This window comes from Astyanax mexicanus, chromosome 4 (genome assembly GCF_023375975.1).
Source record: "Astyanax mexicanus isolate ESR-SI-001 chromosome 4, AstMex3_surface, whole genome shotgun sequence".
Lineage (NCBI taxonomy): Eukaryota > Metazoa > Chordata > Actinopteri > Characiformes > Acestrorhamphidae > Astyanax > Astyanax mexicanus.
In genome coordinates, this window is record NC_064411.1 from 4,471,965 (window position 1) to 4,492,912 (window position 20,948).

At 42.0% G+C, this 20,948-nt stretch overlaps 1 protein-coding gene across 2 annotated transcripts; it reads left to right on the forward strand.

Annotated features, from left to right (window-relative positions):
• Positions 1-7,653: 7,653 nt before the first annotated feature.
• LOC125801493 (uncharacterized) lies at positions 7,654-20,659 on the forward strand. 2 transcript variants are annotated; one of them, XM_049478276.1, is made up of 11 exons: positions 7,654-7,790; positions 7,909-8,144; positions 8,636-8,739; positions 9,209-9,561; positions 9,656-9,853; positions 9,954-10,040; positions 16,805-17,053; positions 17,158-17,286; positions 18,114-18,254; positions 18,348-18,462; positions 19,943-20,659. In XM_049478276.1, the coding sequence occupies exons 7-11, from the start codon at positions 16,910-16,912 to the stop codon at positions 20,158-20,160; spliced, it is 747 nt and encodes a 248-aa protein (XP_049334233.1). In that variant the 5' UTR covers positions 7,654-7,790; positions 7,909-8,144; positions 8,636-8,739; positions 9,209-9,561; positions 9,656-9,853; positions 9,954-10,040; positions 16,805-16,909; the 3' UTR covers positions 20,161-20,659. The 2 variants fall into 2 exon arrangements, with proteins under 2 accessions (XP_049334233.1, XP_049334234.1); XM_049478277.1 differs by lacking the exon at positions 9,209-9,561.
• Positions 20,660-20,948: the final 289 nt, after the last annotated feature.

Consider the following 20,948-nt stretch of genomic DNA (forward strand, 5'->3'; position numbering starts at 1 on the left):
GAACAGTAGATCAATAATCTTTCAATCGTGAGGTGGAACGAAATTTATTGGATACACATTATGTTGAGATACTCAGTATTTTGAGAACATTGGTATTTAACTTGTGTGAAACTGACACCAATAAATCCATAACTCCTGCTATTTACTTACATAGAAGTGTTTTTTTTTTCTCAGTAGCTCAGTCGCTGTGAAGTGTGGAGAATAGTTTTGCAATATATTGATTATCGCTGAATCGCAGTTTTGAGATATCACCGTTATCATTAATTTACCACTTTGCTCAAAGGTGCTGAAAAAAACTTGAAAATGGGCCTTGAAAGTGCTTGAAAAGTGCTTGAATTTTACCTTGTAAAAGGTGTTTGAACCCTGTGTTTAAAAACCCCAGCAGCACTGCTGCACCTGATCTACATGTACCAACACAACACACACAAACACGTCACCACATTAGTGTCAATGCAGTTTTAAGAAATATTTATCACGAAAATAAAGCTCTCTGGCGCTGGGAATTAAATATACAGGGTAAAATTTAGGCTAATCGGATATGCAGGTGAAAAAATAAACTGTGAAAAAATATGTGTGTGAATATGTGTATGTTTATACCTACAAATCTCAAATGTAAATTGACATAATATGGACCATTAAATGACGGTAACAACCTGACAGTTTGACACTTAGCTAATCTGCATACCAGTAGGAGAGAGCAGAGATAGACTGGCTGTGTATGAAACGGTAGGCAGCTACCACAATCCCTCATGCCTGAGCTGTTCATATGTTAACACCCACTAAATGATTAACCCTTTACAAGTATTAATATGAACTTTAGGAAAAAGAATATAAACAGAATTGCCCTTTTTTCTATTGTGAGTTAAATGAAGTCACTGCTGCCTATTCTAATAAGCTAACCGTATGACTAGCTTGACGAGTTCTGGGGACATTTTTACATGGGATGTGTCTGAAAGATCTGTGGACAAAAAGACATTACTTAAAATAATGAAAAGTATTATTACAAACGTTACAAAATGACTTTCTGAGCTGAAAACAAAAAAAACAAACAAAAGGAAAATATGTTTTATAAAATTTATAGAGATATCATATATATCCTATACCCAGTTTATAGACACATTTGGGACATACCGGGGTTGGACAATGAAATTGAAACACCTGTCTACAGTCACTCAGTGTTGGATCTTAGTTTGCATAAAAATAAATATATGCCAGTTTTTACCCTGAGCTCTGGCTCGCTTCTTTTTTTTCCTCCTTTTTTCCTCCCTGTATCACAAACTCTTCTAGTTCCTCCCTTTACCCAAGTTTCACTTTAGGAAGTCTTTTACGTACACTCTAAAAAGAAATGTGTCAAAAATGACTCAGACTGTGTCGAATTTTAACACATTGTGCGAGTGTGCTCAGAGACGACACATGTTGTGTTGATTCTGACACATCCAGTGTGTAATCCAATTTTACACACTAAATGTGTCAGGCTAATGAACTCACAAATGTGTAATTTTTTTACACAACTTGTGTTGATTATGCATAATCAAGATAATGTATCAAATATGTTAAAAAAAAGCATGAAACGAATTAATTCAATTCCATTTTTATTATCATGCCTATATATGGTTCAATTTTCTTTTGGAATTAGCAATGAATTAACATTCACGTGTTTGTAACATTTTAAATGTAAAAACAGTCATGTTTGTTACAGTTCAAAATCAGTTTCGTTTGGAATAAGTAATAAATTAACTCGATGTTTTTAGATATTTTAAATGTAAAAACATGCATGCTTGTGACTAATTCATTGTCTTTTGTGATAATGAACACCTAAAAACAAAAGTCCAAACAGTAAAGGGGTGTATAAAACATAGCTCATATAAAATTAGTCACAATTGTTCACTGTTCTCACGTATTTTTAGAAAACCTGATGAATTTAACATTGAACATCAGTACAGAAATAAAATTCCCTTTTTATAAAAACAGAACTACAAAACGTGAGGCTAAACAATTTGGATCTTGGATTCAAGTACAGCTGGTCTGTGTTGTAAATGGCTAGTACATCATAAGGCCTAACATCTGAAACATGTGAATTATCTCACCAAACAAACATTCTCCACAGTGTTTGGTTTTAAGTGGCAGCACACTACCTGTTCTATATGTTAGGCCAAGTACAGTATGTGAAGTAACAAATAGTGCACGGTGGTACATGTTAACTGGTGATCTCTGTAAAGATGCTTAGTAAATGATTTGATGTTGTGGTAAGTCCTTGGACAACCATCCTGGCTGCAAATAAGAATGAAGTTCAGTCCCTTTGACAATGCATGTATTTCACGAAGATGCCAAATTAGCTTCTTTACTTCTGTGAATTGTGACTGTCGACATTCTGGACAAGTGTACATTATGCTGTGAATTGTGATGCTTTAACCTTCGAAATGAGCTTCAGTACCTTAGCTTTCCGGCTAGTTGAGAGAGGCATGTCATAGATGTGTTCAAAGAAGCAGAACATGGAGCTTAGCTGCATGTTCACTGCACTGCACTGACACACAAGGACAATTACTGCACAAACACGGTCACTTTACCCGCACTGAGACACTTTATTTTCTACTGCTCTAATTCATTTCATGCTGCTATAGCACATTTGCACTCTGGACTGTCTACTCTTTCTATTTATTTCATTTAGGGTATTTATCTTTAACTATTTTGTATATTCTATTTTTATTGTATTCCTTTATTGTACTTTTATCTATATATCTATTTAATAACAGCTCCTGGGTGTATACTGGATCGTGAGATCACAATTTCGTTCCACCTCATGTACCACATAAGATGCGAATGACAATAAAATCTCCTTGAATCCTTGAATCCTTGAATCCTGACATGGATAGGCCAGGTTACACACCCAGTAGAGCTTAAATAGCTTGTCCACAGCAGATGTCAGTCCTTCTTCAAGGGGAATAGTGATTCGGTCACTCTTTCCAATGATGACATGTTGCTTTGCGGCAGCCCTCAGATTTCCAACACAGATTAGCTGGGGCTGGTGGGTCTGTGAAGAACAGTCATCACAAAGAGAAGCAATGCTGCTTCCTATGGAGAGGAATTAGTGCCAAATTGAAAAGCAAACACTAGGGTGGAAAAATGTAAAAACAATCAACAAAATGCATTGCTTTTCCTCACTAATATGCAGAATAAGTGCCAAAATGAAATGCAAAACTACTTTTACATTACATTTCATTGCACTTGATCTCTTTATTGAAAAACAATACGCACTTATTTGCATTTTCAAAACCAAACGCTGAATTAGTGCCAGAATTTAATGAAATACACCTTGAAATGTAATCAAGGCACAGCGGTATTACTTTTCACCATAAGGTACTTTAAACATTAACTCCTCCTTTAAATGTAATACTTACGAGATTGCTTTTAAACACTGATGTGATGAAAACATGCCACAATGAAAATCAATAGCTCCAGTGTGTGTGGATTTGTATTTAAAGAAAGAAACGCAGAATTAGTGTCACAAGCCACCTTAAAATGCAATCTAACGAACGGCATTGTATTCCACTGTGTGGCGCTGCGAATGTGCAAAAGCAAATCAAAATGCATAGGATTGCATTCCGTCTAGGCAAGCGCTGTAATCATGCCACATGTAAATTTAATAACTGTCCAATAGGAGTGCTCCCTCAAATTTGGGGCGGGGCCTGTTGGACTGGACAAATATAATCGATCACCGATTACTGAAGCGCTTCAGTGCTTCTTGAAAAACCGGCGCTGTATGCGTATTTCAAGTGCCACACAGTGCCTCAAGAATCAGCAGGTCGTGTGTTTGCGTAGAGACCACAAGTGAGGGCAAGGCTGGATATCCAACTCCGCCTACTACCTACAGGCTTCCGCGAGAGGCTCCTGTAAACGGCTGCAGTTTTCTGCCATAAGGTTTTAATATTTGCTGTTTTTTCGCATCAAAATAGCTAGAGAAATGACAAAGAAAGCATGGGTGGCAGATTTGTTGCGAGAGGCTCTTAATGGCCTGGAAGAAGCCGAAGGCGCCTCATCTGTTGCCACCAGCAGCAACGAAGCTCCTTCGTCAAATGAAGAGAACTCGCCATTGTAGTGGATTAACCAGAGGATTTCTTCATTGCTTGGACACAAACACACACTACCCCCACTTTACGGCCTATAAGGAAACTTCGAACCCAGAACACTCTAAAAAAACTTGGAGTAATCTTTTTTTCAAACAACCTTAAATTTCAAAATGACATTTACTGACTATTTCTTCACTCAGCCTCGCTCAAGAGCCCTAAATGCGAGTTTAGGGTAAAATTCTGTTTACATTCCTCCAAGTCATAAACCTCGGAGTTAATGTAAACATTTGGAACATTTGCAACACCATCACTAGGACGGGACTGCGGACTTAAGAGAGTGTCAAAACTTAATTAATGCCTTGGAAATTGTTAATTCACCAAATGTTGTACCAATTTAGGGGTTTGTGCCTAGTTATTTCTGCAATCACTTAGAAATAAGATTAATGAAATTAAGAGAAATGTTCTAAGCTTGGGATTCCATTTTCAACATTGCAGGCTCAAATTCTGTGGGGTGCAGAAAGAACTCCTTCCCCCACCGTCGTAAATTCAGACAGGCAAGGACCAAGCCTTATCTGAACACTCAGCAGAGGGGAGGAATTTCTCACTCAGAAGATTTTGCTTAAAATACATCTATATTGACTATATAAAAAATGTGTTTTATAGAATGTTTACTAGATAATGGTATATGTGTCTGGTATATGGTATATGTGTTTGGATGTGTCCTGATTCAATTTTTCTACACATTCAAGTCTGAATCAACAAGGTTTAACTAGCATTTGATAATTTAGCTTTATTTGGTTATCAGTGGTTTAACCAGGTATTATCTTTTAAGTGATTTAATTGGGATCTCTTTCTGACAGAGTATCATCCATCGTTGTATTTCTAAGATTATCTAGTATTACAAAACTGTTTGTGGGCAAAATATATATGGTACATTTATTGTGATTCAATTGTAAGATTGTTGTTTCCTGAATTTATCCTCACAAACTGATATGCTGAAAAATGTATTTTTAATCCACTGTTTAATTGAGTTTTCTTTTGGTTTGGTCTATTAGAAAAAATGGAAATCTCACTAGCTGAAGCATGCTGACCATGTGAGCGAGGGGGGGTTTATGGCCCTTTGTGAATCCCCACCAAAGTTTGAAATTGCTCCTAGACCAATCAAAACACAGACATTTGGGCCACAGGGCCAATCATAACTCGAGGGCCAAACAGGCCACAGAGTCTAATAGTTAAACTGGGCAGACACAGTTCAGTTTCCAGTTGAGTTTAGGCAGTTCAGTTCAGTTTGGAGTTGAGGAGAGGAGAAGAAGATGTAGTTGAGATGGAAAGGCAGATGGAGTTGGAGTTAGAGAAGTAGAGGAGAGAGGTTAGGGAGCCCAGAGATGGAGAAAGGATAGACTGTTAGTGTAGTCATCTTAAGTTAGTTTTCTTAGACTAGTGCATTTAATCTTCAAGTATATTAATATTAGCTATCCTAGTTTAAATAACTAGGCTATTTTATGATCTACGGAGTTCTCCTGCTTGCCAAGATAGTTAATATAGTTCAGTAAACCAACTAGACCAACCGACGGATCACCGAGAGGGTACGCCAGCCGAGCCAGCTCCAGGGAAGGCCTTCCCTGTGCAGAGACTAGAAGCGGGTGTCGTCCAGGTGCGCCGCTGGCCCACAGAGCACCATCTTTACCCTGCGGATGGGTCCACACCGGACCTTCTAGGGGTGCAGGATGTCAGCCGAACAAGAGGTTTAAACAGCGGACCGAACCGATGGGGACCCCCCTTTGTAGACGTCTCAGAGTAAGGCAGTTTGGGTATTTCTCTCAGTAATTGGTGTTTTGGTTGGTCAAGTCTAGTTTGGTTATTGTTCTTAACTCTCTTCTTAGTATAGATTAATTTTTAGTTATTTGGCGAAAGGGATGATCTTTGTAGGCCGTAAAATATCTTACTTATCTACTTATTTTAGTGTTCTCATTTGATTAGTTTGACCTCATTACATTTAGACCCTTATTTAGAAATATTCACTTAATAGTTCTATTAATCTTTATTCCTTTCATACCAGTATTATAACATGTTTGTTCTTTTATTTCTCATTTATTATTCTACACTATGATTTGATATCTAATGGCTACATTTATGACTTTTTAATGAATTATTTACTCATATCTGTGTGATTTAATAAAATACTTTTATTTTACAAAACCTGTAATTTCAGTGTGTTTTTCTGGATAACTTAGTTATGAAAATTTCTGTCACCTGTAGAAACCACACCCTGAGATGTCTTGTGTTATTAATTAATTTGATTAATTAATTTATTAATTAATCTAATTAAATTAATTTAATAACTGGCGCCCAATTAAAAATATTTCAACATCTCAATTAGCACCAGGTATTAAAACCACTGAGCCCGCTACACCATCTTGCAGTCGGCCTTGCACCTCAAGGGCAGCACAAGCGGCTCAAAATGCTGTTCAGGGTGAGAATTGTGTTTCTGTAACATTGGTATATTTTTGCCGATATTATTATATATGTCGATATATTATATATTAAAGGTGGTTATACAGAATGTGTGATGTGCCGAAACGCTGCGATTTGCACCCCCTGAGTGCGACTGCGGTCAAGTCAGCCTCCATCGGTCAAACTAGCCCCCACGCTGTTTTTTTTAGACCGTGCATACATTAAATATTACTGAAAGGCCCCTCAAATTATAACAATTGTTATTTTAATTTAAAGGATCTTTATTTTGAATATACAAATCATAATCTAGTAGGGGTTGGATCTCTGCCTGACGGGAGATGGGCGGTGTTAACAGGTTTTCTGTGAGAAGATTTGGTCGGTTTTACACTATTTTAAATGGAGGTGAAAAGGGTCACAAATTCTGGTGGTCTAGAGTCTGTCTCTGTTTTTTCAAAGATGGAGACTATTGAAGCTATTCTGGTCAAAAAACTAAAAGCGACGTCGCCGGTTTGGGAGCATTTCGGCTTCAAGCCAAATGAAAAAGGAGAGCCAGACAATTCTCGTTCAGATATGTACTTAAAATATTTACACAGATTCCCTTTATTTGTTAAAAATCTCGTTCAGATATGTACTTAAAATATTTACACAGATTCCCTTTATTTGTTAAAAATCTCGTTCAGATATGTACTTAAAATATTTAGGAGAAAGGTTGTGCGTTCTTATTGCATCTATTTTTACTGTGTTCTTGATAATAAACATGTATTTAACTAGTCTTAAAACTGTGTCATCTTTGCCGTTTAAAAACAATGATATACATCATTCCTTAACAATAAATACACTAAAGCAGTGGTTTTCAACCTGTGGGCCCCCCCAGGGGGCCGCAGAGGTACTGTAAGGGGGACATATCGCATCACACCGCATATCGCGGTGTTGAGCCACCATATAGAATCGCAGGGGAAATTCTTTCACCGCGACAGCCCTAGCTAGGGAGACAGATGTTGAAGTCAATCCATGTGAAAAGCAAACATCTAAATATGCATTTTTTTTTTTAAGGTGAGGTCGCCCGGGCATTTGCCCCATATCAGTCAGGAACCAGAAAGAGACGTCTAGTCCTGCCAGCTGCTAACCCTAAGTGGAGAGTGCAGCTTAAGTCATTTACGCACAATTTCTTCTGTTTGAGAGGGAGGAAAGACTGCAGTGTCCCCTCAGCATTCGAAAAAGTAAATCTGTCCACTGCTGGTTTGGGGTTTAAGAAAATCCATTTCCCAGGTGAGGTTCTTTAATAGCATAGTGTGCATTTGTAAAACTGACCAGTTTTTGGAACATTTTGCCTGCTGCCTTCTGCAAAAGAGATCAAAAGTATACATAACCAATATTTATTTTATAGACCGGGCTTGTGATGCTCAAGAGTTCCAAAATCAGTTGACAAAAAGCTTTCCAAAGCTTCAGGAAGGAGGGGGCTTTGAGCTGTTGCGAACTAGCGGAATGACACGGTCCAAAACGCTGGAGATAATTCCATGTCCAGAGAGTGGATACACACCCTTGTATCTCACCACAGAGGCAGGGGTTGGTTCTTCAATCCTTTATGTGAGACCACTTCAAGCCAATCTTAGCATGGAAAGAGTAAGTATATTTTATGTGTTATCTACTAATATAGTGTTGAAAAAATATTTAATATGCTTCCCCTTTCAGAGTTTTTCTCAGAAAGTCTTATAACACCATAATTATGTATGTGTACATGAAGATACTAGTGCATCTGAAAAAATAGAATAGTGTTGTATAATTTATTTTTGTGGAGAATTTAACTTTAAAATGCAAACTGTCATTCATTGGGCATTCCTTCTTTTTGTTTTACAAAACCAAAATCTTTTTGTTTTGCAAATTCTTTTCAATCTATATTCAGTTGAATACTCTACAAAGACAAGATATTTAACGTTCAAATGAATAAACTTTATTGTTTTTTTGTAAATAGTTCATCACTGCTTGTGTAGGTTGCCCAAATCCATCCTGTCCCTTTTTTCGTTCCTGTTAGTGCTTTCAGAGTGCAACATTTTTTGTGTTGTGTGTATAAAATATATTACAAAACATAAGTAAAAGTTGTTCTTTCCAATTAGATATCTACTCCTACATCGTCAGGTGGTCCAACCATACAGTGCCTGTACTGCAAGCAATTCATGAGACAGGCATCCATCCCTACACATGTTGATGTTTGTTCAAGGTAAGTTATGGTTATTTGTCTGTAATGTCAGTTTTGCTATGTAGTAGGGCTGCACAATATATAATTTAAGCATTGACATTGCGATGTGTGCACGTGCGATAGTCACATCGCGGACCCTGCGATGTCACGTGGCAATAAAAACAAACACGCCGTTGCAGTGTTTTGATTCTTAAGAAGTAGATACACAGCATTCTGAGTGAGCGCGAGAGGGAGGGGGAGCGGGCGTAAACACAAGAAAAAATAGAACAATGCGAACAATCCAATATAGTGCAGCCCTGTTATGTAGCTCATTCACATTAAATAATTAAGGCATGTCATCATGCATTGCATAATTTTTGGGAGTTTGCAATTAGCTCTCATGATAAATTGTACTTCTTGGTTTTTAGCATTGGGAATAGTGTGTAGAGTAATGTTTCAAGCCAAGAACATATCTTTTTAATTTTAATCTCTCTGACATTAAAATTGCTAGACATAATTCAGACGGTAGGACAGGCAGGCATGGAAACAACAGACGAAGGGAGCATATAGAAGCTGAAAGGACTCAAGATGGTATTGGAAGGCACCAGGAAAGAGAGGGCAGACAACAGGAAAGAGAGGGCAGACAACAGGAAAGAGAGGGCAGACAACAGGAAAGAGAAGACAGACAACAGGAAAGAGAAGACAGACAACAGGAAAGAGAGGACGGACAACAAAAGGAGACAGAAGATGGGAACACCACTCCAGGGGAAATGGGAAATATCCAAAGGATTCACTATCGGAACAGTACAGACAATGAACATAGAGACTTGAGGCAGAGACAAAGTGGTAGTTGCACTAGTGAAGGTTTGTGATCTTGCATTGTGTCCATTTTCCTCTCATGTGGTATATGTAAAGCACAATGGCTTTATGTAAAGCATAATTTTTGTAACTTTTACAGAGTGGAAAACTGAGCCAGATATTACGAAAGCAGTTGACATTTACAGACATCAACTGTTGAAAGCTGCTGAGTCTGAGGAGGATCTGACAATCAAACTGAACATGGGACATAGTCCAGAGGACCGGGAGAGGGCTATTCTGCAGTTTTACAAAGCCCCCAACATAAACTGGGCCCGAAACCTTACTGTGGTTTTACAAGGTAGGTCACTGACCTTTTTGTTTTTATTGTTATTGAATAAATGACTTTTTTTTCTTTTCTTTTTTTTTTAATATATAAATGTGTACTTATTTTGTTTTAGGTGATGCTGCATTGGGAGATGGCGTCAAAAGATTCTTTTTTTCACGAACAATATCAAAACTACAGTTTGGTTTTGAACTGAACATAGGTATGCTGTTTATAAAAACTATGATGGGTTAGTCTGGACTAGCTGACATTTTATATTAAACTGAAACCTTGTTAAATATTAGATAAATGTAGCATAAATTGCGCAATTTTTGTATTCTCACTTTTCACCAGCTATGTTTATTTACTTACATTTGTATGTTAATTGTTATGGAGGACCAAAACTGCCAAAATTAAAAATAAATAAATAAATAAAAAACGTAAGTAAATTACTCAATAAAAGTAATATGGTGATGTGGCGCCAGGGGCGCTAGACCCTTAAAAAAAATGGGAGGAAAGACGACAGTCTCACAAAACCCACCCGTAGGGGGTATTTTATTTGGGAAAAAATTGAGGTTTAACAGAAATACACGGCCATCGGCCGGAACGAACTAAATCAATAATGCCAGGGTGCGACAATACTAAGCACACCTGGCCAGGCAGGGGAATGTAGCTCCAGAGAGGCTGGAGAGAGAGAGAGAGAGAGAGAGAGAGAGAGAAAGGAAAAAAAAATCTAGTGGGGGGGGGTACAGCTACTGTCTTGTGGGCGTAGTGAAGATTGGTGAGAAAGCCAGTAGCTGAAGCCAGGGATAGGTCAACTTTCTGCCGAGGATAGAGCACTCTAAGCGTGTGACCTCCGCCGCGCCGTCTGCTTCTCGTCAGTCCGCTGTCAGAGACAGAGAGAGAGAGAAGGTAAAGGAGGGAGAAAAGAGAAACAAACGGTTAGTTAACTGGTGGGGTAGAACCGGCCACCCCGAGCTCCTCTGTCTTTCTCCTTTTAAAACGGCGTCCTCGTGTCCGGAGCCGCGGTTCAGCTGGGTGCCTCAGTGGCCGCCAGCCGTGCGTGATTGCCGTGCCCCGCCCCCTAGCCACGCGGTCCGAGCGGCTTTCCACAACAGTGGTGCTGAACAAGGAGGAGCGTTCAGCACCGCGGACAGCGGTGTTCCGCTGGTGGGGCTTCTTCAGGCTGCTTGGCAGCGCGGCTGTCAGGCTGCCCGTGCCACAGACCCCCCCCCTCAGAGACCTACCAGGGGAGCCCGCAGTCCCCGAGTCAGAGTCCGGACGACGAGAGAGGGCGTCTGCATTGGCGTTCAGCCGGCCTGCTCGGTGACGTACCCGGAACGCGAAGTCCTGGATTGACAGAAACCAACGTGTCACGCGAGGGTTGGTGTCTTTGGCCTTTGCCATCCATGTTAAGGGGGCGTGATCTGTAACAAGGGTGAAGGGCCTACCCGTTAAATAGTACCGGAGTTCCTCCACAGCCCACTTGATGGCCAAGGCTTCGCGTTCTACAGTGGCATAATTGCGTTCGGCAGGGTTAAGTTTGCGGCTGATATAAAGCACGGGGTGCTCTTCCTGTTCAGTTTCCTGCGTGAGCACCGCCCCGAGGCCTGTGTTGGATGCATCGGTCTGGAGGACGAAGGGTTTGTCGAAGTCCGGACTTCTCAGGACGGGCTCAGAGGTCAGGTGTCTCTTTAAGTGTTCGAAGGCTTCTTGGGCCTCCGGGGACCATCGGACTTGCTCGGGTTGATTCTTTTTGGTGAGGTCACTTAGGGGTGAGGCCGTCGTGGAAAAGTGCGGAACAAAGCGGCTGTAGTACCCCGCTAGACCGAGGAAAGCTCGCACGTCAGTCTTGGTGTGGGGGCGTGGCCAGTGCAGGATGCTTTGGATTTTCTTCTCTTGCGGCCGGAGCAGACCCCTGCCTATCCTATAGCCCAAATATTGGGCCTCGGTCAGCCCGAGATGGCACTTGGAGGGGTTGGCGGTGAGTCCGGCATCCTGTAGGGTGGTGAGAACCTTACTGAGGTGGAACAGGTGTTCGGCCCAGGTCTCTGAGTACACGATCACGTCGTCCAGGTAAGCGGCTGCATACGTGGTGTGCGGGCGGAGCAGGATGTCCATCAGCCGCTGGAACGTGGCCGGGGCTCCGTGTAGTCCGAACGGCAGAACGGTGTATTGCCAGTGGCCAGAGGGCGTGGAAAAGGCAGTCTTCTCTCTGGCTGCTGGGGCGAACGCGACCTGCCAGTAGCCTTTCGTGAGGTCGAGGGTGCTTACGAACCTGGCCTTCCCGAGTTGGTCAATCAGTTCGTCCACCCTGGGAAGAGGATAGGAGTCAAACAGAGCAATCTCATTCAATTTGCGAAAGTCATTACAGAAGCGCCAACTGCCGTCGGGCTTCGGCACCAACACAATCGGGCTGGACCATGGGCTATGGGAAGGCTCGATGACCCCAAGGGCTAGCATCCTTTGCACCTCCTCCTCGACGGCCTGCCGACGAGCCTCGGGCAGCCTGTAGGGACGCTGCCGGATGATTGTCTGAGGGGGGGTGTGTATTTGGTGGTGAATGATGTGGGTCTTACCCGGCTGTTCAGAAAATACTCTCCTGAAACGGGACAGGCACTCTGTGAGGTTTTGGCGCTGATGGGGGCTCAGTTCAGGACCAAACGAGGCAGCGATAGGAGTTTCTGCAGGACTGCTATGGGCAAAGGCAGACAGGAGAGGTACGGGTTCGAGCCATTTTTTTAGGAGATTGACATGGTAAATTTGCTCCTTTTTCCTCTTACCCGGTTGTTGCACTCGGTAGTTCACCTCACTCACTTTTTCCTTCACCGTGACTGGTCCCTGCCAAGAGGCCAGAAATTTGCAGGTGGAGGCCGGTATCAGGACCATCACACGATCTCCGGGTTGGAATTCCCTGAGTTGGGCAGGGCGGTTATACACACGCTGTTGGGCACGCTGGGCAGCCTCCATGTTCTCCCTCACGATGGGCCAGACCTGGTCGAGGCGCTGCTGCATGTGGCGCACATAGTCTATGACGGAGCGGTGTGGTGAGGGCTGGTTTTCCCAGGCTTCTTTGACCACGTCTAAGAGGCCTCGAGGGCGGCGGCCATACAATAGCTCAAAGGGGGAGAACCCCGAGGAGGCCTGCGGGATTTCGCGAACGGCGAACAATACGTGGGGCAGCAGCTGGTCCCAATCTCGGCCATCCTGTTCGACCGTGCGCTTGAGCATGCGTTTCAGTGTTTGATTGAATCTTTCTACAAGTCCGTCAGTCTGGGGGTGCCAGACGGACGTGCGCAGCTGTTTAATGCATAACAGTTTACACAGGTCCGACATCAACTTGGACATAAAGGGGGTGCCCTGGTCCGATATAATGTCACGGGGGATACCGACGCGGCTAATTAAAAGCACAAGCTCGCGAGCGATGGCGCGCGAGGTAGCTTTTCGTAGGGGTATGGCTTCCGGGAATCTAGTGGCGTAATCTACGAGGGTGAGTATATATTCGTGCCCCCGGGCCGACTTAGGGAGGGGGCCTATTATATCCATGCCAATTCGCTCGAAAGGGATGCCAATAATGGGGAGCGGAATTAATGGGGCTGGTGCTGGTCTTTTTGGGGAGGTGATCTGACACCGTGGGCAGCGTTGGCAGAAATTTTTAACCTCCGCATGTATGCTGGGCCAATAGAAACGGGGTAGTATACGATTAAGCGTGTTTTCGGACGCTAGATGTCCGCTAAGGGGGTGGCGGTGTGCGAGATGCATAACTGTGTCTATCCGTGTGCGAGGCACTACCAACTGTTCTACCTGTTCGGCTCCGAGGAGAGTGACTCGGTAGAGGAGGTTGTCCTCAACCTTAAAATAGGTGGGGGGAAGGGGTGTCGGGCCGTGGACGGCCCCATTAACTACCCGCACGTTATCCCACGCGTTTTTCACGCCTGTCGTCCTCTTTCTGTTCGCGCTGGAACTCACCCTCGGCTACAACCTGCTGGTACAGAGAAGAGAGGAAATTAGCAGGGGGTGTGTGCTCACCTTCCGAGCCTGCCTCCTCACTCTCGTCCGCAGTGGGTACTAGCAGCGCACGCCTCCTCGGCTCCCGACGTTTTCTAGGTCGTGGGCGGTGGCGGAGTGGGGGGACCCAATCCGAGCTCTGCCGCAGCTCCCGGTCGAAGGCGGGGAAGTCCCGACCTACTAAGAGGGGGACAGGGAGGTCATTAAGGAGACCGAGTAAAATGGGATAGTTACCGGTCTGGCCACGGACGTGAGCAGCAGCTGTGGGAACCCGTCGTACATCCCCATGTATGCAGGCCTCCTCAAGGGTTCTCCCGTCAGGTTTGAGCCACGGAACAGCCGAATGCCTGACGAGACTGATGGAGCTACCTGTATCCAGGGTGGCTTGGAGGGGCCGGCCGTCTACATGGAAGGTTCTGGTTCGGCTCGTTTTTTCGGGCAGTTCGTGATAGCTGCAGCCGACCAGCCAGGTTCTTGCGGGGCCCCTGGGTTGGTCGCGCTCAGTGGGCATCGGTTCATCGCGGGGACTGGGCACTGGGTTATTAGCTCGCCCTGGAGTGCCCTGTGCATGGCGGAGAAAAAAATTTGCCGTCTCCCTGTCCTCCCGCCGCGGACGGCTGAATTCGCGCCTGGGGGCCGGGGCAGGCGCTTCTCTCCTTTCATGTCGGTTAATGGCGAGAACCGACTCTGCAGCCTCTGTAGCCTCCACCATCTCCTTGGATGAGGCTGGATCCTTCCACCCAACAGATTTTTGCAACTCCCCGGGCAAGGAGCGCAGAAAACGGTCCATGGCTATTCGCTCTATGATGCCTGCGACCGTCATACGATCTGGCTGGAGCCAACGGCGGGTGATGCGGAGGAGTTGTGACATTTGGACCCGGGGGGAGTCTGTGTGTCGGTACTTCCAACGGTGGAACTCCGCGGCAGCCGCTGCGGGGCCGAGCCGGAGGCGGTCCAGGATCTCCGCTTTCAGCAGCTGGTAATCCTGCGCATCTGCGGGGGTAAGGGCATAGTAGGCAAGCTGGGCCTCACCAGTCAAAAAGGGAGCCAAAATATTCGCCCAGTCCTCCTTGTCCCATACTTCCCTTTCTGCGATTGATTCAAAGGTGTACAGGTAGGCTTCGATGTCGTCTTCGGAGGTGAGCTTGGTGAGGAGATGTTGTGCTGATCTTTTGTTGTCGGGGAGCGGCGACAGGGCTGGCGTCCGTCTGCATGTTACCAGTTCTTCGGTCACCTCCTTCAATCCCCTGGTCAACTCCTGTGTTACCTCATGTTGTCGCAGGTTGCTCTCCAACAGATGTTGCAGTAACTGGTCCATCCTCCCCGTCCTTCACGGCCTTTGGGCCCAGGAGGGATGATAAGAGGGGAGCAAGAGAGGAGAGAAGGAAATAGAAAAGAATAAGAGAAGGGGAAAAAAAATAGTAATAATAATAATAATAATAATAATAATAATTTTTTTTTTTTTTTTTTTTTGGTTCTAGATATCTAGGTCGCCTCCTAGGGTTCTAGCATGGGTAGAAGCCCGCATTCTCCACCACTGTGGCGCCAGGGGCGCTAGACCCTTAAAAAAAAAATGGGAGGAAAGACGACAGTCTCACAAAACCCACCCGTAGGGGGTATTTTATTTGGGAAAAAATTGAGGTTTAACAGAAATACACGGCCATCGGCCGGAACGAACTAAATCAATAATGCCAGGGTGCGACAATACTAAGCACACCTGGCCAGGCAGGGGAATGTAGCTCCAGAGAGGCTGGAGAGAGAGAGAGAGAGAGAGAGAGAGAGAGAAAGGAAAAAAAAATCTAGTGGGGGGGGTACAGCTACTGTCTTGTGGGCGTAGTGAAGATTGGTGAGAAAGCCAGTAGCTGAAGCCAGGGATAGGTCAACTTTCTGCCGAGGATAGAGCACTCTAAGCGTGTGACCTCCGCCGCGCCGTCTGCTTCTCGTCAGTCCGCTGTCAGAGACAGAGAGAAGGTAAAGGAGGGAGAAAAGAGAAACAAACGGTTAGTTAACTGGTGGGGTAGAACCGGCCACCCCGAGCTCCTCTGTCTTTCTCCTTTTAAAACGGCGTCCTCGTGTCCGGAGCCGCGGTTCAGCTGGGTGCCTCAGTGGCCGCCAGCCGTGCGTGATTGCCGTGCCCCGCCCCCTAGCCACGCGGTCCGAGCGGCTTTCCACAACAGTGGTGCTGAACAAGGAGGAGCGTTCAGCACCGCGGACAGCGGTGTTCCGCTGGTGGGGCTTCTTCAGGCTGCTTGGCAGCGCGGCTGTCAGGCTGCCCGTGCCACAGGTGATTAAAATGGTAAAGAATAATTAGAATTAATATAAAAATAAATACATATCTATAAAAGTAAATATCTTAATTATTTGTTATTTATGGGTTTCTTAATATTAACATTGTTTACTTTTTATTTATTTATTTCTACATTTCCTTGTCCTTATATGATAATGAAGGGGCGTGTTTTACAAAAATCTTCTACGTTACCAAAGTTACCGCCAAAGGGGAAAGACATCAATCTAGGTTATCTAAAACGATCAACCAATAGAAATGCTAAGACACCGTGAAATCATTGCTGGACAGCCCCTTAATTATCATATAAGGAAAAGGTAAAACAGAAATAAATAAATTGGGAAATAAATAAATCAGGAAATAAATAAATTGGGAAATAAATAAATCAGGAAATAAATAAATTGGGAAAATAAATGAATACAGAAATACATAAATCGGGAAATTAATAAATACAAAAATAAATAAATCGGTAAATAAATGATTGCAGAAATAAATAGTTATGTAAATAAATAAACAAACTAATCAAAAGAGAAAATTAATCTTTACCATTTTAATCACTATATTACTTACTTATAAACTTATTTATTTATTTATTTTTTTATTTTGGCAGTTTTGGTCCTCCATAAATTGTTTTGTTAATTTAGTAATTAAGTCCTATGCTTAACTAATAATTGTATTTTTTTATTTATTTTTAGAAGGTCCTGGGAAAACCCTTTTTTTTTCTTGGAGAGGAAGATCACCAGGTGCCATCGACATCTAAAATTCTTCTAGACAGTGGACTCTATGTGGTTGCTGGACGAATGATAGGACACTCAATCCTGCATGGCGGCCCAGGATTGAGTAGTTTGAGTCCTGCAGTTTTTAGCTCTCTGATTGGCCAAGATGAAGAGCATGTATGCCTACAAGATTGTCCAGACACGGACCTCCGAGAAATAATTCAAGAGGTGTGTTTTAATAATGTAAGGTTGTCTGCAAGCAATTTTAGCATGTTTTTCATAATTAACTAACTGATTTGGTGAGTAATATCACATTTTTATTCAATTCACAGCTTGATGGAGATGATGACCTTAGCCAGAGCCAGACGTCAAAAATGAATGATCTCTGCCTTAGCTGGGACTTGCCGTTTTTTAACACTGAGAATCGAAGGTGGCTTGCAGAGAAAGTGCTGGTGCATGCGGTAAGTGTTGGTCTTGAGAACAAAAGTTTGACACAAATTTAGAGAAAATAAAAAGCTATTTTTAACCTTTTGATGCACAACATATGTACCACCTGCTTTAATGCACATCATGGGTCAAACATGACCCGCATTCATTTTCTATGCAACTTCATGTATGAGTTCTATGATGTATCTTAGCAATAAATTAATTCATTAAAAAATGTAATGTGTTTCTCAATTAACTTATTTTGCACATGCTTATATTATTCTTACCTTTCTTACATTTTGAATCAAAAGCCCTCTTTGCATCACACCCCCTTTAATGCATGCACACATGGGTCAATAATGAACCACGTTCATTTTCAGTGTGTATTCATGTATGGATGAGTGTTTCTTTAGCTCAAATCTTCTTCTTTTTTTTCTTCTTAATTTATGAAGAAGCTTTTGTTTTTCCACATCAGGTTTACACACACAGGTCAGACACAACCTACATTTACCATTTTACAACTCAGCTATAGCTCAAAACAGCTCCCCTCACACAGCTAACTCAGTACTGATTTCAATTGTTTTAACATAACATTAGAAAATATCTGTGTCATTTGTTACCCATGTTTGCATGAGAGGGGTAGTGATACAAAAGAGTATTTATTTTAAAAAGTAAGAAAAGAAAAAAATAATAATGATGAACTATACCCAAAAACAAGTTAGTTGAGGAATACCTTGAATTCTGATATAGAAAATAAAACTTGTCCGGGACACATTTGACCCATGTTGTGCATCAAAGGGATAAAACGCGTTACAATATGTATTGACTACAGGATTTGGCTAAATTCCATGCCTTTTGCTAGGTCCTTGGCCGTAGAAGAGAGCAACTCAGACAACTCAGAAGAGGCTTGAAAGACAGTGGACTGATGCCTTTACTAAAGGAAAGGCCTGATGCTCTGAATATCATTTTCCCTCAAGCATCCAAGATTTTTGTTACCCCAGAGGTACATTGTACACCGCACATTGTAGTACATATGTAACACATTGGACATGCTTCTTCAATGATTTCACTGTCTTTTTTGTTCTTTTTTTTAAAGATGATTCTTGATCGTATTGTATGGCCATCAGACTCTGACACTGAATCTGATGACGGGCTTGACATTTCTACAAAGTGCAGTGTCACAGCCTATTTGCGGGAGTACATTGAGTCAGGTAAAATGTTTATTCATTTTATTCTTTATTATTGTCATGTTTGCATGTTTTTTTTTTCTTTTTTCTTTCCTTTTTTTACATACATACATACACATGTATGTATATGTGTGTATATATATATATATATATATATATATGTGTGTTAGGGCTGCACGATATTGGAAAAATTTCACATCGCATTGTTTTGGTTTTCTGCGATATATATCGCGATATTACACAACGCAGGACCCATGACGTCACCAGCCCCGCCCCCACTCACGTGTTTTAAACTAAATATAGACTATTTACTTTAAAACTTTGAATAGATTTTTAATAATCTGGCTGTTGGCTGAGATTTCTAAACCTGCTTCCCAAAGAAAAAGAGAAAGAGATGGCCATTACAGCCTAAAAAATGCCTTAACACTAATATAAAACACAAATTAGTAACTTGAAAGAGATTCATTTTTTTTTTATAAAAAATATTAAAATTGCTTTTAATATTGGCTCAAAAATAAAACATTAAAGCAGATTTTTTATTACTGAACTATTTAACATGTAATAGGTTTAATGTGTAAATCACTTGTCAGTTAGTATAATGAAGCAAAATAAATTAAATGTGTGTAGAGGAGCCACTCTAAAATATTACTAAACAGAACTAACTTTACACTGTTGCGTCGAGCTCTCAGGCTACGTTGTTACAGAAACTAAAACAGAGCTAGTCATTTTCCTTCTAATTTTAACATTTATTTTTAATGTACACGATGGGAAATGGGGAGAGATTGGACAGGCGAACATATGTATGTATATAAACCGAGCTACACTGAATAAGCATCACCCCCTCTTTCAAACACACACAGTGGATCAACACCAGCAGATGACATGTCTCTCCAAACCATCACTGATCATCAGTAAATTTTACATTTAATTGAAAGTAAATAAAGGGATCAGAGTCTGGAGGAAGAGTGGAGAGACACACAGTCCAAACTGCTTGAGGTCTAGTGTGAAGTTTCCACCAATCAGTGATGGTTTGGAGAGACATGTCATCTGCTGGTGTTGATCCACTGTGTTTTATTATCAAGTCTAAAATCAGTGCAGTTTTGTTTTCCCACAAAATAAATCTTACAGCACTTCATGCTTCCCTCTGCTGATAACTTTTATGGAGATGCAGATGAAAAATTATCAATTGGTCTTACATAATATTCAAATTTTCTGAGACATTGATTTTTGGGTTTTCATTGGCTGTAAGCAAAAATCAACAATAAAATAAATAAAGGCTTAAAATAGATCATTCTGTGTTTAATACATCTATATAATAGATGAGTTTCACATTTTGTAACTGAATTACTGAAATAGAGTAACTTTAATGTAAGTGTTGATTTTAATTTTAGGATTAACTGGGCAATGTTAGAGGCCAGATCATTAATAACATCTCTTTGATTATTGTCAGGTAATACATTTTTGAAAAAGCATGACTGAATTAAATGTCTTCACACCATTTCAGGTACATCGGATGAACTTCTGGAGCTCCTCAAATTCTGGGTTGGGTGGGCTGTTTTACCCCAGCACCTTTATGTGAAAGTTAAGAAGGTGTCCATGCCCACTGCAGTTACCTGTTTTGAAACCCTCAAAATTCCAGGACACTACTTGTCTTATCGGGAATTTAAGATGGATCTTGCAGCTGCAGTGTCCACCACCGACAGTGGATTTGGTCTTGTTTAGTATAGCTTTTGTGCAGTTTTTTTGCACTCAGAGTACACCTTGTACACAACTTTTTGTTTGTTGTTTTTCAAATTAGTTCTCCACATACCAATGGAAACTTAGAATTTTGAAGGTGATCACTACAGATACTGGTTATTTACTGTTTTTCTTCTCCAATTAAGGGTACCAAGATTTTTTCCTGCTTTTGTTGGAGTAACTGTCTCTGATGTTCACAGAAGGCTTTTTTTGGACCACCATCACCTCTTTACCAAACCAAAAGAATAAATGCTTAACCAAATAATAAATTATTGACGAATTGAAGAGGTGTTCTACTTCATTTTAAAACACTGCTCTGAGGACTGGATTTCATCCAGCAACGAGAGCATTAGAGTGAGGTTGTTACCACTCCACCTTATCCTCAACACTGCTCTACAGCTCAATGTTGGAGCCCGCCTCAGGCATTAAGAAAGGTGCCAATAGATTGTCTGTCTGCTACAGAGGGTTGTACGTCTAGACAAGCTGTGTGTAGTGGATTAAACAGAGGATTCCTGCATCGCTTGGACACACACACACACACACACATACACACACACACATACTACCCCCACTTTATGGTCTATAAGGAACTTCAACCCCCAGAACACTCTAAAAGCCTTGGAGTTATCTTTTTCAAACAGCCTTAAATTTCAAAATGACATTTCCTGACTATTTCTTCACTCAGCCTCGCTCGAGAACCCTAAATGCAAGTCAGGGTAAACATTTTTAAATTCTTTTTTGACATTCCTTCAGACGCTGTCAGTCGTAAATCT